The 19930-nt window shown below is 34.1% G+C and overlaps 1 protein-coding gene and 1 long non-coding RNA gene across 2 annotated transcripts; one reads left to right on the top strand and one right to left on the bottom strand.

The window, feature by feature from the left end:
- The first annotated feature begins 379 nt into the window (after positions 1 to 379).
- Positions 380 to 2066, top strand: LOC128640531 (putative nuclease HARBI1). The gene is made up of 3 exons (XM_053693004.1): positions 380 to 989; positions 1501 to 1862; positions 1959 to 2066. Exons 1-3 carry the CDS (start codon positions 380 to 382, stop codon positions 2064 to 2066), a joined length of 1080 nt encoding a protein of 359 aa, XP_053548979.1.
- A 1745-nt stretch (positions 2067 to 3811) lies between these two features.
- On the bottom strand, positions 3812 to 4564 carry LOC128639639 (uncharacterized). The gene is made up of 3 exons (XR_008399237.1): positions 4465 to 4564; positions 4325 to 4372; positions 3812 to 3853 (listed from the first exon to the last, which is right to left on the bottom strand). It is a non-coding gene; the product is annotated as an uncharacterized LOC128639639 (long non-coding RNA).
- Between the last annotated feature and the right edge of the window lie 15366 nt (positions 4565 to 19930).

A 19930-nucleotide genomic window follows, 5' to 3' on the forward strand; every position in this document is an offset into this window, starting at 1 on the left:
TATGTTCCTCACAGTAGACACTGAAAGCTAATGGGGGAAATTTATCAAGCATTCAACACTGTATTCTCAATATTATCCGCATCTAAATTCACTTCCGAATTATTAATCTAATTTATGAAACAGTAATTGGTGCTTAGAAACGATATATTCCTAAATCCGTCAATATGTCCGCAGCTCTAACGCCGAGATACGTTCGAACATCTATACGATTATTTTTCAACAGTATTCGATGTAATCTACGCTATTATTCAATTTATCATCCTGTCAACAATTCTATCCGGGCATCGTATTTCCTCACGTATGCGTTTTTCTATACGCATATTCTGTGGTCGCGAAATATATCTTCAAGCAGCATTTATAACGCATATATTAATCAGTTATGGAAATTGTTATTGCAATGTTTCATACTATTTATATGCGTCGAATGGAACGAAGAATAGATGTTCAAGCTGTTCAACAGATAGATAGGCTTCAAAGAAGGCGCAGAAGGATTCCAAGGTTTTTTCGTCCCAGATCAGGACTTGATGCACTTTCTGACATTGACATCATCAGGCGTTTCAGATTGAGTAGAGAATCAATTGAAAGGCTATACAATCAAATATCTGGTCAACTTGAACCCATTACTTTTCGGACACATGCTCTGTCCGGAATGTTGAAGCTGTTGGCTGTTTTACATTTTCTAGCAACTGGTTCCTTTCAATCAGTTACTAGTGTAGTTGTTGGCATGAGCCAGCCTTCTTTTTCACGCCACCTAACTACAGTGATTGATGCTCTTTTGTCAGTTTTCAAACGGTATGTTTTTTTACCAAATACTGCTGATGAATGGCATTCTGTAAAGCTTAATTTTTTTAGACTTGCTGGAATCCCAAATGTGTTGGGTGCAATTGATTGTACTCATGTCAGAGTAAGGCCACCACATCTAAAAGAAGAAATGTATCGCAACCGCAAGTTGTATCATTCTTTGAACATCCAGATGGTTTGTGATGCTGGTTTGAAAATCATGAGTGTCCGTTCAGGATTTCCAGGATCATGTCATGATTCATATATTCTCAAACAGTCTGCCCTGTATAATAAATTTGAGGAAGGACAAATGCCTGAAGGATGGCTACTAGGTATGATTATGAAAATTAAAAACGAAACCTTCTAATGTGCGTTAATATTAACTCACAATATTGTAAATTTTTGTGCAGTGTATAATATCAATAGATTTTAAAATACAGTATATACCCTGTTTTTATTTATTTATTCTGTTTGCTGCAGCACCAAGGTCAATGGATTTTTAGTTCCATACCTTTTTTAAAATACCTATCTATCTATCTATCTATCTATATATATATTTATATATATATATATATATATATATATATATATATATAGCGATATAATTAAATTTTTATTAATACCAATATATATGTACAATTTAAAACATAAAAATGGTTACAAGTAAAAAGTGTATCTGAACACATTTCAATTTGTATAACTCTTTTTATTTTTCAAAAGGAGATGCAGGATATTCCTGTAGGAACTGGCTACTTACTCCTGTAAATATTCCACGCACAAGATCTGAAATGCGGTACAATGATGCACACAAAACAACTCGATGTGTGATTGAGAGGACCTTTGGAATGCTCAAAAGCCATTTTCGTTGTCTAGATGAATCCGGAGGCACTCTTCAATACGTTCCTGAGAAAGTGGCTGTTATGGTGTTGGTCTGTTGCATGTTGCATAACATCGCTTTGCGACAATCAAACATAGAGGAACTGGAAATAATAACACCAGATGAAGATGGTGTTGAATCTGTTCCTCAAGATGTAGTCGAAGGGGGTACACATGCACGTAACCAGTTGATACAAACTCATTTCGTAGGTGAATAAAATAAAAATTATGTATTATTTATTTATTGATTCCATAATTTTTATCAATAATTATTTATAAACAATCTCTTCTTATATTCACAGGTTAACTCGAAAATTTTTCTAAGTTCAAGCATGAAAATCTATAATTCAAAAATGAAAAACGTTCTCCACAAAATTATTCACAATTTAGATGATGAGAGTGATGTGTAATTCAAAAATAAATATGTTCTGATTGATACAGTTGAAAAAAAAAAAATTTGCCTATGTTTTCTTTTCTTCTATTTGTTATTTGTTTAAAAAAATTAAAATAAAATTAAAAATTATTAAAGAAAAAATAAATATTTTGTTTCAACCGTTCTAATCTTTTTTTTTAATAGCGTTCACATATATTTTTTGGCTTAGTAGTTCAAATGTTATAAGTTCTACAACTTGTATTCAAACAATGATTATAATACATACTGATCAATATATTAATTTATAATTTTGGTTTATTATTTCAAGACCAACATATATATTATTGATCACATTAGCATATATCTTGATAATTATATATATATATATATATATATGTATATATTGTTCTCTCTATATATATATATCTATATACACACACTGAATAATATTTATATTTATATTAATGAACTAAAAATATCTAAATAAATATATATATATGTATAGTTACCTAACTATATATATATATATATATATATTTTGATCAAAGATCTCTTTTTCTTTCTATCTATCTATCTATCTATCTATCTATCTATCTATCTATATATATATATATATATATATATATATATATATATATATATATATATATATATATATAAAGTATATATATATATATATATATATATATATATATATATATATTCATCAATATATATATATATATATATTTTATATATAAAATAACTCATTGTAATAAGTAATAATTGTAATTGTTATATATATATATATATATATATATATATATATATATATATATATATATATATATATATAAATTTTTTTATCCATGACTCTATCAATCAATACTATTAAAATATTAATAGTTTTGGTTGATTATGTACAAACAAATACAACATATACAAACCTTGCAATCTATGTTTATGTATATAACTCACTCTCTCTCTGTCTCACTATATATAAATATATATATATATATATATATATACAATTATAATTTATATATAGACATTGAGAGAGAGATAATTTTGATATATTTATATATATAGACATACATATTTGGATTGTAAATTATATATAATTATATTGAATCTAAATATATATAAATATATATAGAGAGAGTGATATAAATATATTTATCTAAAGAAACATATGTATGTATGTATCAATATATATATATATATATATATATTATAAAAAAAAATTTAAATTACTAGATTTCTATATTTAAATAAATAACTTGTTTATAACAATTTAAATGAGAACAGAATAAACTATATTCAAACATTATTATTATAAAATTTAAATAGCAATGTAAAATTATGGCTATTCTTGAAATTGTGGGTTTGGTGACGATGATGCGGAGAATAAGTTTGTTATTGATTCTACGCATTTAGTTAAATTTTCAAAACCAGCTCTAAATATCTCATTTCTTTCCCTTTCAATTTCTATTTTTTGCTCCTCTATTCTTATCCTATCCTTTAAAAAAATTCCAAACATCTCAATTACTTTGTTTTGTTCATCCCTAAAATTGCGTGCTATTCCCACCATCTCCTGTAATGCGTCTGTCTCAGGGGCAGCTTCAATTGGATTATTAGCTATATTAGCAGCATTTTCAATTTCAGGTATTGGTGTAGACATTGTAGACTCTGGTTGTTGATGGGACCTTGATTGGGCAGATGTATTTGTCCCTGACAAGGACTCTTCAATTATAGTCATTTGTGAATCTTCTTCTAAAGGGTCTACAGTCCTTAGTATTATTTCCCCACTACTAATATCATCTTGTGTGTTTTCTTCTTCGTTACCTACAAATAAATATAGAAAATAAATATATAAATAAAACATCGAATATGTATGTAATTTATGTTTTACATATAAATTTGACAATAAAAACATTCAAAAATATTTAAAATTAAAAAAAAAATATATATATTCATTTTTATTAAAAGATAGCCAATACAGATCTTACTCAATTTTATTTGGAAAAAAAAAATAATTTTGATTTTCAAATCAATTTCTAAAAATGTAAGATTTGTATACGATTATCATTTTTTCAAAAAGAAAATTAGTACATCAATAACGATTGTGAATGTTCTCTGCCATTTCAGGAAAATCAATTACTGAAAATAAGATATTTGATATGCAGATTGATTTACCATGGAACATATCTTTTTTCACATTACAAAACATGATACTACATTAAAGTTAAATAAGGACAAAAATATCTTTAAATTTTGTCAACAATAGAATAAATGTAAATAAAGCTATATAATTACCTTCTTCTATACCTCCGGATATAATTTGATTGAAGATATTCATGACTTCTGAAAATAAAAAATAACATTTAATTTTTATGGTTCTTTTAATTTGTTAACAAGAAAAAAATACAACAATACAATTAAAAAAAAAAAAATACCTCTCGAATTTCTGGCATTGTCAACGGGTGTACTGCAGGGAATATCAGGCAATGTATCCGCTGATCCTAAACTATGTGTTGTTATCGAAGATGACGAAAGGGTTCTTTGACAAACATTTTCTGTAGGCCTCATTTGGCTTGTAGAAGCTAATTCCTCAATTGACTCTGTAGCTTGTAGAGAAGATTGGCTAGAAGGTCGTGCTATAATAGTTAAAAAGAATACATATATGTGTTAGAGGTACATTTTACTCAAAAATAATATTTCATGTTTCAGATTGAGAATATAATTTCTGAAAAATTAAAAACTTATTTTTTGTTAAATTTTTTATTAATTCTCTTGTTATTCTTATTTTAAAGATAAACCTAGGAGGTTCATAGACTAATTTATAAGGCCTTGAAGACCTACCCTCTTCTATAAGGGCTTATTTTCTGTTTTTTAACAATATAGGTTGTTAGCTCATGAGTGTCAAAAGTTATAGACAATTATCTTGGTATATTGATTCGAAAAGGAAGATTGTAATTTTAGAAACAGGACCATTGTTGTTGAAAAAGTAAAATTGTATTTGCTGATTGGACAGAAACAATTAACAATTGCTGTCCATGGTCTGAAAAAAAAAATGGTCTGTCGGCTTAGCTTAGAGACCTTCATTTTAAAATCAAGATAGCAAGAGAATGAAGAAAAATGTATAATGTTTGTAAATTATAGTTGTTTACAATTACATAGTATATGAATCATAAAATAAATTTTTAGGGTTGAGTGTCTATTTATTTTCATCATAATATTTATGGCCTTTTTGGAACTTAAAAAAGCCTGCAACGTATGAAAGATGTATACTTGTGAATCCATACTCCATGATTTGAAGTGCACATGAATATAAGTAAATGTAATTTATCCTAATCTTACTTTAAAATAAGTAAGAAATTATAAACTAACAAGGTCAATAATTCAGTATCACATATCACTGTTGTGCGTCTATAGATACGCTGTTTGAACATGTAATTTGTATACAAACCTGGAAAATCATCGGAATCACAAGGGACATCAAGACCATCTACTATTTCGTTCCCCAATCGAGACAATACACGTCGTTCATAGTTGAGAAGATCGGAATCCATTGCTGGGCCACCGCCGGTAGCCCTAGCTGCTTTTTTTTCTTTGGCATATTTTGACTTTGTGATTCTTTTAATGTCAGAGAAACGCTTTTTGCAACTATCCACATTTTTGGGAAAACGTGATACTGCTGAAACAGCGCGACTAATCTCTTCCCACAAAAACTTTTTTCTGCTATGTGTGGTAACACGCTGCTTATGGCCGAGAAGAACATCATAATGCTCTAGTACACTCTCTACTAGAACTTCATTTTGTTCTAAAGTAAATTGGACATTACTTCCACTTTTGGTTCTTCCAGCTTCAATCGCTGCCATCTTGTCGCAATAAAGATTAATCTGACTAATAAAGTAATAGGCGTATGCTAACATTCGCGCCGTAATGACGTCTTAGATTCATTTTAATATCACATGTAAGTAACGTCTGCTAAGTTGTTCGCTTTATCATATTGAATGCTTCATAAATTAGAAGAATTAGGGAGTGATATTTATCATAGATACGATGATATTCGATTCAAATATGACGCGAATAATTACGGATTGAAATTTGATAAATAAGTACTAGTCAAGTTAATACGGAGTGTGCGAATAATGGCGTTATAATTGCCAATCGTAATTGCGTGATAATTCACATAGTAATAAATTTCGCCCTAAATCTCTGTAATAGCTTTTTGTAGCCTTCCCCTAAACCATAATGTTGAACAATCTTTGTTTTCAGGTCATTTGAAAGTTGTTTTGAGGCCCCCATGTTGCCACTCTTCAGAGGAGAGTGAAAGAGAACAAGAACTTGCAATTGGCCACCTTAAATACCTTTTCTCATGATTGGATGCACCTGTCTATGAAGTTCAATGCTTAATGGGCTCACCCAACCAATTGTGTGCTCCAATTAATCAGTGCTAGGTAGTTACAGGTATTCAAATCAACAAAATGACAAGGGTGCCCAAATTTATGCACCTGTCTAATTCCGTTTTGATGCATATTGCACATTTTATGTTAATCCAATAAACCTCATTTCACTACTGAAACTTGCAATTGGCCACCTTAAATACCTTTTCTCATGATTGGATGCACCTGTCTATGAAGTTCAATGCTTAATGGGCTCACCCAACCAATTGTGTGCTCCAATTAATCAGTGCTAGGTAGTTACAGGTATTCAAATCAACAAAATGACAAGGGTGCCCAAATTTATGCACCTGTCTAATTCCGTTTTGATGCATATTGCACATTTTATGTTAATCCAATAAACCTCATTTCACTACTGAAATATTACCGTGTCCTTCAGTTATTTGATAGCTCAAAATTAAATTGCTGATCCAAACACCCAATTATTTATAAATGAAAATCATGGAAATTGTCAGGGGTGCCTAAACTTTTGCATTCAACTGTAAATATAGATATATAGATATATAAAGATATATAAATATATATATATATATATATATATATATATATATATATATATATATAAATATATATATATATATATATATATATATATATATATATATATTTACAGAGATTGGTGCACTCTCACTAACAAGTATCCTGGTGCCAGGGTGCTGAATGCAGGTTAAAGTATAGGTAATAGAAGACAGCACTCCACACTAACTGGGCTTAAAGAATAGCAATAGTAGCTTTTATTTACGTGACGTTTCGGGGATAGCTCCCCTTCATCAGACCCCGAAACGTCATGTAAATAAAAGCTACTATTGCTATTCTTTAAGCCCAGTGAGTGCTGTCTTCTATTACCTATATATATACAGTATCTCACAAAAGTGAGTACACCCCTCACATTTTTGTAAATATTTTATTATATCTTTTCATGTGACAACACTGAAGAAATGACACTTTGCTACAATGTAAAGTAGTGAGTGTACAGCCTGTATAACAGTGTAAATTTGCTGTCCCCTCAACACACAGCCAATAATGTCTAAACTGTTGGCAACAAAAGTTAGTACACCCCTAAGTGGAAATGTCCAAATTGGGCTTAAATAGCCATTTTTCCTCCCGGTGTCATATGACTCATTAGTGTTACAAGATCTCAGGTGTGAATGGGGAGCAGGTGTGTTAAATTTTGTGTTATAGCTCTCACAGTCTCTCATACTGGTCACTGGAAGTTCAACATGGCACCTTATGGCAAATAACTCTCTGAGGATCTGAAAAAAAGAATTGTTTCTCTACATAAAGAAGATTGCCAAGACCCTGAAACTGAGCTGCAGCATGGTGGGCAAGACCATACAGCGGTTTCCCAGGACAGGTTCCACTCAGAACAGGCCGCGCCATGGTCGACCAAAGGAGTTGAGTGCACATGCTCAGCGTCACATCCAGAAGTTGTCTTTGGGAAATAGACAAATGAGTGCTGCCAGCATTGCTGCAGAGGTTGAAGGGGTGGGGGGTCAGTCTATCAGTGCTCAGACCATATGCCGCACACTGCATCAAATTGGTCTGCATGGCTGTCGTCCCAGAAGGAAGCCTCTTCTAAAGATGATGCACAAGGAAGCCCGCAAAAAGTTTGCTGAAGACAAGCAGACTAAGGACATGGATTACTGGAACCATTTCCTGTGGTCCAATGAGACCAAGTTAAACTTATTCGGTTCAGATGGTGTCAAGCGTGTGCGGCGGCAACCAGGTGAGGAGTACAAAGACAAGTGTGTCTTTCCTACAGTCAAGCATGGTGGTGGGAGTGTCATGGTCTGGGCCTGCATGAGTGCTGCCGTCAATGGGGAGCTATAGTTCATTGAGGAAACCATGAATGCCAACATGTACTATGACATACTAAAGCAGAGACTGGGCCGCAGGGCAGTATTCCAACATGATAACAACCCCAAATGCACCTCCAAGATGACCACTGCCTTGCTAAAGAAGCTGAGGGTAAAGGTGATGGACTGGCCAAGCATGTCTCCAGACCTTAACTCTATTGAGCATCTGTGGGGCATCCTCAAACGGAAGGTGGGGAGCGCAAGGTCTCTAACATCCACCAGCTTTGTGATGTCGTTATGGAGGAGTGGAAGAGGACTCCAATGGCAACCTGTGAAGCTCTGGTGAACTCCATGCCCAAGAAGTTTAAGGCAGTGCTGGAAAATAATAGTGGCCACACAAAATATTGACACTTTGGGTCCAATTTGGACATTTCAACTTAGGGGTGTACTCACTTTTGTTGCCAACGGTTTAGACATTAATGGCTGTGTGTTGAGTTATTTTGAGGGGACAGCAAATTTACACTGTTATACAGGCTGTACACTCACTACTTTACATTGTAGCAAAGTATAATTTCTTCAGTATTGTCACATGAAAAGATATAATAAAATATTTACAAAAATGTGAGGTGTGTACTCACTTTTGTGAGATACTGTATATATATATATATATATATATATATATATATATACGTATATATATATATTTTTTTATTTCATTTTTCATTATACAAAGAATCAGGGTATGCAATACACAGATTTATTACTGTAGCATGAGAACAGAATTGAACCATGGTAACATATTTTATAAAATGGTCATAAATATGAAAGTGCATTAATATCGAACATCACTGACAAAAAAAGACGCGTTAATTTAAATTATTATGTTTGTTTATTTTAAGATGTCTGCGACAACAAAAAACATTACAGCAAACATTTTCAGACTCCCATTGATTCCTATGGCATTTGCTGCCTCCAAGGTGGCAGTTTGAATGAATGGTATGCTGCGTCGAAATGGATGCGAGCGTAAATGTTACAATCGAATGACAACTTGTATCATCAGTATTTCGCTACAATTTCGGAGGGTATCAAAGGGATCATCAGTATTCCGCTTAAAGACCGTGAGAATCGATATGCGTCAGATTCATCTTGTGGGAGTGAAAATTATGTAAAACATTGCAACATTTGACAATCTTGACACTTTGTTAACTACGGCAAATTAATCTTGCATCATATTTGTATTATCGTATTATCTGTTGAAGCTTTGATAAATCGAGGCCTATGTATGAAATTTCTGATGAAAGTGAAAAATAGCTAATAAACAAATTACTTCCCTCAGTGAGAATCACCGCCTGCACCACTCTCTCCTTGATTGTGTTGCAAAGATATGTTTCCAGTGGCAGCTTTGAGATTCCCAGGGATCAGATTCACAGATGATTCTTTGTATTTCACTCCAGATACCTAGAAAGTAACAGATCAACAAAAGTGCAATACAGCTAGACAAGATACAAGCACTACTGGGAAATATGGACAGAGTTCAAGGGGTCCATTTATTCAGCAGCGGATGCTGCTCCGGAGACCCACCTGAAACGGAAGTTAAGAAGTAGAGGTCGCAAGACCCTTAAAACGTAAAATTTCAAAATATATTGGTAATAAAACAAAACATATTCAGTAATGTACACAAGAGGAAATGCCAGTGTGAAATAAGACAGGCACGCTAGCCAGGCATTATATACAACAAAAGGTATAAGGACAGCTACCAAACGGTAAGTGCTGAAGAGATGGAGATGGTATGAAAGGAAGGATCTTCAAAGGATACAAACACAAAAAAAATACATGTTCTACATTTTTCTAGAGCACTGTTTTCTAAATTCCAGTCTTTAGATCACACTAACAGACCAGAGTTTCAGGTTATCTGAGCTAAAGCTCATATAAAATAATCAGCTGATCAGTAATCATGGTTTTTAACTTGCTGTCACCTATGGTGATCTAGAAATGTTGGCACTGGAATGTTGTCATAGAGAATCCTTATTTCAACTGATCCTATCAGTATGTATTAAAGGTCAGAAGAGGACCGAGAGCATTTAAAAACACTAACATTTAGCTTTGCTAAAATTAAACTGGACTTTCAGTCATCACTTAGTAAAAAATGGTACTAAACTTACCCTTTCTGTGCCACGGCCTCGTTGCTGGCAGCCCTCAGCACAGCTCTCTTTTTTCAATGAGGTGATGTTTCCTCCTCTAAACCAATAGCTGTGCTAGTCACATGACACTGTTCTGTATGCTAGACCCGCTATTGGTATTTTTTATAACTTCATTGATAAAAAAGTGCTGTGCCGGCAGCGGCCGGAGCCACTGAGTAGACTTGTGCAGCTTCGAAAAATTTGTTTCGGTTCGGATAGATTCGGATCGATTCGAATTTCGGTTCGGATCTATTTGAATTCGGAAAAATTCAAATGAATTTTTCGGATTCATTCGGATTCTTTTGGATTCGGAAAAAATTTGGTTTGGTTCGATTCGGTTCGATTTGATTCGAATCGATTCGGAAATTCGGAATTTCAGCAAGTGTTAGGTGGGATGTGCTGTGTATTACACTAGTATTATGTACTGTATATTAGGTTTAACCCATAGCAGAGTGATATAGACCTAATATACTGTACAATACTAGTGAAATACACGGCCATCCGAATCTACCGAATACATCCGAATCGATTCGGATGTATTCGAATCAATTCAGATGTATTCGATTCGATTCAGATTTATTCAGTAGATTCGGCAGTATTTTAATTCGGAAATTCGAATCGATCCGAATCTCTGAATTTTCAGAATTTTCAGAATTTCCGAATCGATCCGAAACGAATCGCACATGTCTACCACTGAGTTTAGCGAGGAGGCCGCAACACAGAAAGGGTAAGTTTAGCACACTTTTTTACAAAGTGATGACTGAAAATCCTATTTCATTTTAGCAATGCTAAATCATAGTGTTTTTGAAACGCTCGGATTTATCTTCACTTTAACTATTTTATGAGGGTTGCACAAAGAGATATGCAGTAGCACAAGAGTTACATGTTATAGTGCATTTGAGCATTTTACTGTTGCATTTTTATTGCCACTAAACTTAGCTTTTTTAGGTATTGATAACCACTGTTTTGCAGCAGTTCATACAAAGGGCTTATCTAATGTTAGACTAACAAAGATGTGTCAGCCACATATCCAGCCTATAGACAATCACATTTTTAAAATGTTCAAACATAAATGCAATAATTAAAGGAGATGTAAATGCCATATTTTTCTTTCACATCTGTAATGGGCATTTTGTTTTAGGTTTGTGAGATATGAGTACTACTTACCAGCCAATGAGCACTCAGTCCTCAAGCTCCCACTTGTACACAAATATGCACTTCCAGAAAGTTTAACTTTATGATTTGTTATGCAAACAATATTTCTAACCAGATTAAATGTGCTCTGATACATACCGTCCCTTTAATGCATTCTCTGAAGTTAATATTTCATTTGTCAACATGTTTCTTAGATGACGGGCCAGATTACATGTGGCGCGCTAATTTTTTTTAGCTCAAGAGCAAACTGCACGCAAAGTAATACAATTAATGTGGCAGGATTAGCACATGTATATGTTTTGTAAAACATTTATCTATATGAATATACAGTATATAGATAGACAGACAGACAGACAGACAGATAGATGATAGATAGCTAGATAGATAGATAGATAGATAGACAAATAGACATTGTATATACACAGAAACAAAAATATATAAATACCCTGTATGTAGAATAGCTCCTCTTAGTGAGAGATATATCCCCAAATCTCTCAATAATAGAAATGCAAACAAAATAAGAGTGTGCTAAAAAAGCAACTAAATCAAGTGAAAAATAAGAAATTAGAACAGAAAAAAAATTATATATGTAAAGAAGGACAAAGCTGCACTCAGTGAAAACAGCGCTTTATTACAAAAGACACAGGAGCAAGAGCGAAAGTTCATTCCCCACTCAAGAGCTTAAAAAATAAACACACAGATAAAATCACACACATGTATTGTCCAGCATAGACACGAGACCTACAAAAAGATGCCTAACATCATATGCTGCCACATACTAACAGATAATAGAGCCGGCTTGCCTAAAAAGCAAAGATAACACCGGTGTTAGTAATGACAGTTTTCAGTTTAACAACTGTTTGCTAGAGAGTTCATGGATGACTGTGGCTATCAATCTGCCCGGGCACTCAAGCATCCTAAGACACGCATTGGTACTACAGAAGACTCCTGAAATGCACGGGTATAAGATGAGGCAATATACAGACTCCAAGTGAATATTGCAGTAGATATAACTATCCCTGTTATTTTGGGCTCAAATCTATCAGGGTCCGTAAAGAATGTTCAGGCAATATACAGACTCCAAGTGAATATTGCAGTAGATATAACTATCCTTGTTATTTTGGGCTCAAATCCATCAGTCCTCAGTCTCTTGTGGTCTAGGGTGTGGGACTTGGGTGGGGGCTTTTCCTTCACGTCCTCATTTATATGATGACGCATGTCCACGCTTTCGCGCTGTTTTTTGCGTTTGCTGGTCATTGAGATTGTTTGTTTCTCTTCTGGTCCTTTCCTGACGCAGCGCACATTGGCGTTTCTCAGTTTGAGACAAAGTATACATGACGTGAAAGGCTGGAGAGGATTATCGTGCCAGCACTGTACTTGTGAGTAGAGAAATCATTATCTTATAAAGGATTTCGGATTCCGGTGAGTTGGCACAGCATCATGGATGTATAGTTGGGAAATCTATTCGGCATTTAATAGACTTAACACTACAACTATCTGCCACGTAAGGCTTCATTATCTGTATGGATCTCACTATAAAACATGAGGCCACAGTGCTGTTTACCGCTACTTTAGGAGTATATATACAGTATATATATATATATATATATATATATATATATATATATACTGTATATATATATAATTTTTTTGAGTTTCACCGGTGGATCATTTATACAGTGTGTATAAATATCTCACCTATACGAGGAATATTAAGATTGTATTTTAATATATAAGCAATTAAATTAGTTTATACATATTTTTCATTCTTTGTTTTATCTTTTAATTTTCTATGGATGATGAATATTAAGATGACATTTTAGCAAATCTTTTTGTTTACATATTTACATATAAACTTACATTTTTTCTGTTCTACTTTCTTATTTTTCAATTGATTTAGCTGTTTTTTTAGCGCACTCTAATTTTGTTTGCATTGTTTATACACACACACACTCACATATATATACAATATATATATATATATATATATATATATATATATATATATATATATATATATATATGAAAAAAACAGAACTCAGGCAATGCGGTGCTAAAACGCCTACATTTTTCATACTGTGTCCTCAGTTGTTCAGAGGAGGGGCTTATGTGATAGAGGAAAAAGCGAGCTATATGTGATATTGTACCCAACAAATACCACAACAAATACCAGTCCTGTAGCCAGAGTGAGACAAACTAAGACCACATCCAGAGATGTTTGAGAAAATCTTGACTCACCACAGTTATGTGTCCCTCCAAACCGCACACTCAAGGGAGAATACCTGTTCCCAGGCCGGATCGTTATGTCTGCTGTCACTGCAACTCTGTTTGCTTACCAGGATCTCTGGTGGTAGAACTTGTCTCGCTTACTCCTATCTCCTCTGCTCCTCAGAGCAAGACGTCGGCGTGCCAGTCCAACCCACCTCTGACACATGACCGCATTGTAATCCAATGGAAATGAAGAAAAAAGATATCCCCAACCTAAAGTGAAGGTGCTTGGCGATTAGGGAAACTTCCAAATGCAAAGATCAATTTGCAAGCACAGACTGTTAAAATTTGAAATTTATTAGCACAATTAAAACAGCTCAGGTAAAAACGTCTGACATGTTTCGGCCTGCGGCCTTACTCATAGACATAACCAGAATAAAATACAATACTATAATTGATACCTGAAGCTGTCACTTCATTGGATATTAACATCAAATGTGACATAAAGTGTGCTCAGAATTCTTTAACCCATTACTCACTTGTCTAAATATAATAACAATAATAACCAAAACATATCAACAGCAATTATAATGTCTGACATAGACAATTTAACACTATTAAATGGCAAATTATTGCATAACCTTGACTTGTGCACATGAATATTAGTACATATGTGCTGCTAAATCATACATTCTCATTTCTAGTAAAATTATATATGCAGCTGATATAATGCAACTTTAAATATATTACATCAATTATCATTTTGTTAAAGAAGGTACTGATCAATATACTCTAATTTTCATTAAGTATTTTTCATTTCCAAAAATTAATGATATCATAGACTGAGTTATAACGAGTCACGTATTCCCAATTAATTTGCCATTTAATAGTGTTAAATTGTCAGACATTTGAAATTGCTGATCATATGTTTAGGTAATTATTGTTGCATAGATTTATTTATTTAATTATTATTATCAATTATTTAACCATACCCAGGCTAAGCTATATGTGTTATTATTATTGAATTGAATTTATATGCATTTTTGAGAAATTATGTTATACATTTACCATACCTTGCAGAGCCGTGGAGGTCAGAGTAAGGGCAGAGGTATACAGCTAATGTGGATAGAGCTGGTCAGTCCAGAGGTATGACTGGACGGTTCTGGGTGTGGCTTGGATAGACATAATAAGACAGCATCTGTCAGAAAAAGCTGCTATAGTGCAAAACTCATGAGATGGGTTGATATGGTACTTGGGATCCTTCTAGCTATACCTTTTACTTTTTAATGAATGTACTAATAAACGTTTTTCACATTTTTAATTATTTCCTTCAGGTTTTTTTTAAAACGTGGTCACCTCATCTCATTGGATTTTTGAGTATACGAGGCAGTGAGCCTAAAATTGGTGCTTGATGAAGACGGGCCCTGAGATGACAATGTTTATTCACTCACTTTGTGATAATAGGGAGAGTGCATCATGCTTATTGCTTTACTTACTGAATTTGTATAACAGGAGAGCACCTACCTCTTTAGTCCAACCAGCACAACAGAGTTTTATTGCATCCCCATCATTAACTGTCTGTAACAAATCTGTATTTAAACCTTGTAAAAACAACTAGATTTTTCTATTTTTTTCAAGAACCATGTTTAAAACAGGAAAAATGCTAATTGTGCCCCACATGAGACCAGGTGCTGAGAGGGCACCCACAATTGTTATTGTTTCAACAAATTTTTTTAAAGGTGTCAATAAACACAAATTTGAAGATAGCCCCTTTAATATGCCCAGTAGAAGAGAGATCATTTGTCCCATGTGCTGTGGCAAAACATTGTTACAACCATCAATTTCTAAGTTCAACCAACAATCCCTGGTTGAAAGCCAAATGCTGATTTTGATTGTAAATCTTAAAAAATAAGTTGCATAATATTCTTTGTTAGACCATTAAATAAAGTAGAATTGCATAACCAAGAAGGGCATAATAAAAAGAGAATGGACTAACACTACTTTTAAATTTTGAATGTGCAAAATTTCAAAATGTACTTCAATTAGCTGGCTCTCTTTAACATGTGACAGCCATCAGCCAATCACAGACTCATATACACTGAACTTTTGCACATACTCAGAAAGTAAGTATATAAAAACACTGTGCATATTTTGATATTGGAAATCTCTTAAAACTGAGTGCTCTATCTGAAGCATGAAAGTTAAATTTTTACTTTAATGTCCCTTTAACAAAATGGAGTGAAGTTTATGTTTCATCAGATTAGATATAAGTAATGGACCCTCGGTCAGTTTTGCTTTAAGAATGCTAAAAAAGGGACAAGGGATTGATTTGTTTTCATTAGTTCCATCTAACAAGGATATTTAAAAAATATAGTCAATCTTTTTATCTTTGAAAAGTGTGAAGTTCTTTACTTGTGACTTGCAGATAACACTTCGGGGGTAGATTTATCAAGCAGCAGATGCTGCAATCTTCCCCCGAAGTTTCAGGTCTGCCTTTCAGTGGTCTTAAAACTGCTGCTCCTTAACTCCTCCACCACCTCTGAGGTGGTGGACAGCAATCATCCCGATTGGAGACGATCGGGATGATTGACACCCCCTGCTAGCGGCTGATTGGCCGAGAATCTGCAGGGGGTGGCATTGCACAAGCATTTCACCAGAAATGCTTGTGCAATGATAAATACTGACAGCGTATGCTGTTGGCATTTATCAATGTCGTGCAGGCATGATCCGTAATAGCGAATCATGTCCATCCAGGGTATGATAAATCTACCCCTTCTTCTCCAACATTAGACCATTCGAAATCTTCCTTATTCTTCAATAAAAAAATAAATATCTAGGTACATTTCCTGATCTTTCAATTTAAAGCTTAACAAACCCCTTTATCAGGCAAATACATTAATATATGTATCTCTCTTTCAAATACATGACGATTTTTGTATATAAAATATCTCTGTATGCTACACTTATATATTTGAAAGCAGATGTTGTTATAGAAAATGTACACTATCAAAACACCTATATTTATCACAGAGTCTATTTAAGTGTAACCACTTGTAGATATATATAGCCATCCGTGACAAACAACTAACTCCGAGTTCCACTATTAGCGGCTATCACGGGACTAGAAAAAATACATCCCACAGTGTTAGTGTAATTATGTTAAATAGCAACACAGGCTTACCCCTCTTCCGTCAAAACTCGCCTTGTTAGTCCGGCAGCGACAGCGGTTATGGGGATTGGAAAAAATCCAAACGAAACCCTCTGTGCAGTCACAGAAAAAACAGTCCTGGCTAGCATGTAATGCTTGTACTCACAAAAGAGGGTGTGTAGCCTCGGTGCAGTGCCGACACCGTATTCACGGCACAGGCTGCACTGCTGGAATTGCTGGGGCTCTCTACTCCACCCCTGAATGAAAGTTATTCAATATAGGAGCAACAAAGTAGCAAATCCAAAAACATCAATCCAGGGAGAATATGCAAGTTAAAACATCCATTTTATTGGCAAAAAGTTAAAAAGAACACAAGGGCACAGCACACAGAAACTGCAGCTGATGCGTTTCCTGCCTTTACTGCACTTCCTTAGAACTGAAATACAGGTGAAGTTGTGAGCCTTAAATTGCAGGTAGAGTTGCTACCAAGGTGCATAAATCTCTGGTCAATACCCCAGGTAGACCTATTATTTCAGCTATTGGTTCACGGGGTGAAAGGCTAGGACAATGGGTAGATGCTGTCAGGGTTTTTTCCCTGTTTTGTTTGACATGTGCTGCTGGCAGCCATTTTACTCACCTTTCTTCCTGACTATGGTGCATTGTGGAGGATGCTGCTCATTTCCTGCACTTCCTTTTATGGCTAGACTGGTGTGCATCATCCATGGGAGACAGGATGCAGTCTCAGAATTGTGATGTCATCACTTATTATTTAAAGGGCCTCTGTTCAGTAGCTAGCTTAGTAATGCATTGCTGCTCCTTAGCCTACCTAGGTATACTTTTCAAAAAAGGATACCACAAGAACAAAGCAAATGAGATAATCAAAACAAATTAGAAATTTGTTTATGGTATGTTCTATCTGAATCATGAAATAATTTGAGTTTTATGTCCCTTTTAAGTCCAGCAACGTTTAATATAGGTGGGGATACCACAGGGTATATCAGCTATTTATAATGTTGAAATAAGGGTAAATGAGCTACTTGTAATTAATATTATACACTCCAACAGGAAAAATGAATCATTGGAAAAAAATTATAGGGGATAACATTTTTGGGTAAACTGTCCCTTTAATCTACTCTAAAAAGCAAGAGGATATGTGTCACCTTGTGCGTAACATATAGAGAATAAGTTTTTCCATCACTAGACTTAAGCAGACTTTAATCGATTCATATCACAAGAAGAGCGCCTTTGTATAATCACTGCATAGCTGATCATGGGAGACTCTAAGCTTCAATTTAACAGTAAAACGATTCTGTTCTTCTGCAAAACCTCCAAAACTGTCTTTTTTTTTCTTCACTTCCCCAATCAGCAGAAAACAGCTTCTCTCACAGTTAATGTGATATTACTTCATATAATCATTTTGTAGCTCAGCAGGGGTGGGTACACAACTGCCACACTCAGTCTGTTGTTGATTAAAAAAAAAAGTATAATTAGCACTTAAAGCAAAACATCTACTTAATTGTGTCAAGCTGTACCCCCTTTGAATATTCTGCCATATTTCACAAGCACACTTTGCTTGTGTCACAGCTACAGAAATACATCTGTTTCCCTAATTCCCTGAGTGATTAACTATCGCAGATATCACCAGTCATGCACTGTGATTAGTTTTCTCATTAGCGTGTTAATATATGTTGTAAAATGTGACGCTTTAAAGCTGCAGCGAAAAGTACTTAGTGGTCTAGTCACACCGCCTGTCATCTGTTCTCTCAACACAACACACAGAATGTAGTATATCTACACGGTCGTACTTAGCATTTTTATGGGCCTGTTTAAAACCTAATGCCTCATTTGTAATTTTTGTATTCAAACACTGTTTTAAGTCTCATTTATTCAGTGTGTGTGTTCTGGTATTGTTAATTCTCTGAACTTGGAAAGGATACGGAAAAGCAAAAACCATTACTTTCACCACATAGGTAATTGGTTTTCGTTTTACACTATATATTGCGCTATATGGAAATCCATCAAAATGAGGATGCTAAAAAAAAGTGTCCCGCAAACGTATTTGCATAATAATGCGAGCTGTGTGCTTTTTTGTGATTCTCATTAAACATTACTTCTATCACCATTTGAGTTTCTTTTTTTCTTTTAAGAGTTTTTAAGAAAATAAATGAAATCAATGAGATCATAGAAAATTATGGGCACATATGCAATACAATAATGCTGGACAATGTTACCTACTTGTAAGGAGGGAGCTTTGATACTTTATAAAAAAAGTATCTTGTTCATACAAAAGCTGCCGTCATTGTAATGCGGCTAACTTGAATGGTAGATGAATAAATCGCCCACTTTTTTTTCTCAATTACCGTAATAAGAGCTCTGCGTGTTGGCTAACATGACAGGTATCAGGCTGTGCTTTATACCCCTTTCAACTAAACTTGATCTTAAGAAGGTTTACAAAGATCTTTCAGAGTGTGAGGGTATTGTTTTCAGTGGCATATATTGTCTTAAGTACAAGTGAAACTACAATTAAATGCTCCTTGTGTCAAAGGAAATGTGAAGTTTTTTGGAATTGTCAACTGCAAAATAGAAATGTCTTAAAATATGTTCTTAAAAATCACATCAGTTCTATGTCGATCAATCTTGATGAGAATTGTTATATATTTTAGAAATGTGTTTCTAAAATTAAAGGGTGATGAAACATAAGCTAGGGTGCACTATTTAACAGCAGCTATGCAATAATCCTTTGGACAATGTTATACTTTTCTGAGAAAAAGAGGGCAAGTATTTGCAAAACGTAACAATATATATAACCCTGACCCCCCGCATTGTTATAAATGGGTCCTATGGGTTTCAAGGCCATGACCCTTTCTTTTCTTACACTTTAGTCTCTGTGTGCTTGAAAATAAATGGGTAGTTAGTTTTGAGCTACATATAATTAAAGTTTAACTTCTAAATATAGACAGCAAAAATGA

The sequence above is a fragment of the Bombina bombina genome, chromosome 9, assembly GCF_027579735.1.
Source record: "Bombina bombina isolate aBomBom1 chromosome 9, aBomBom1.pri, whole genome shotgun sequence".
Taxonomy (NCBI): Eukaryota; Metazoa; Chordata; class Amphibia; order Anura; family Bombinatoridae; genus Bombina; species Bombina bombina.

Excerpts from the sequence above, each read along its gene's own strand:
- LOC128640531 (XM_053693004.1), top strand. The coding sequence starts at position 380 with ATGGAAATTGTTATTGCAATGTTTCATACTATTTATATGCGTCGAATG. Across the intron at positions 990-1,500 it reads CCAGATGGTTTGTGATGCTG|GAGATGCAGGATATTCCTGT; the intron begins GTTTGAAAATCA and ends ATTTTTCAAAAG. Across the intron at positions 1,863-1,958 it reads AGTTGATACAAACTCATTTC|GTTAACTCGAAAATTTTTCT; the intron begins GTAGGTGAATAA and ends TTATATTCACAG.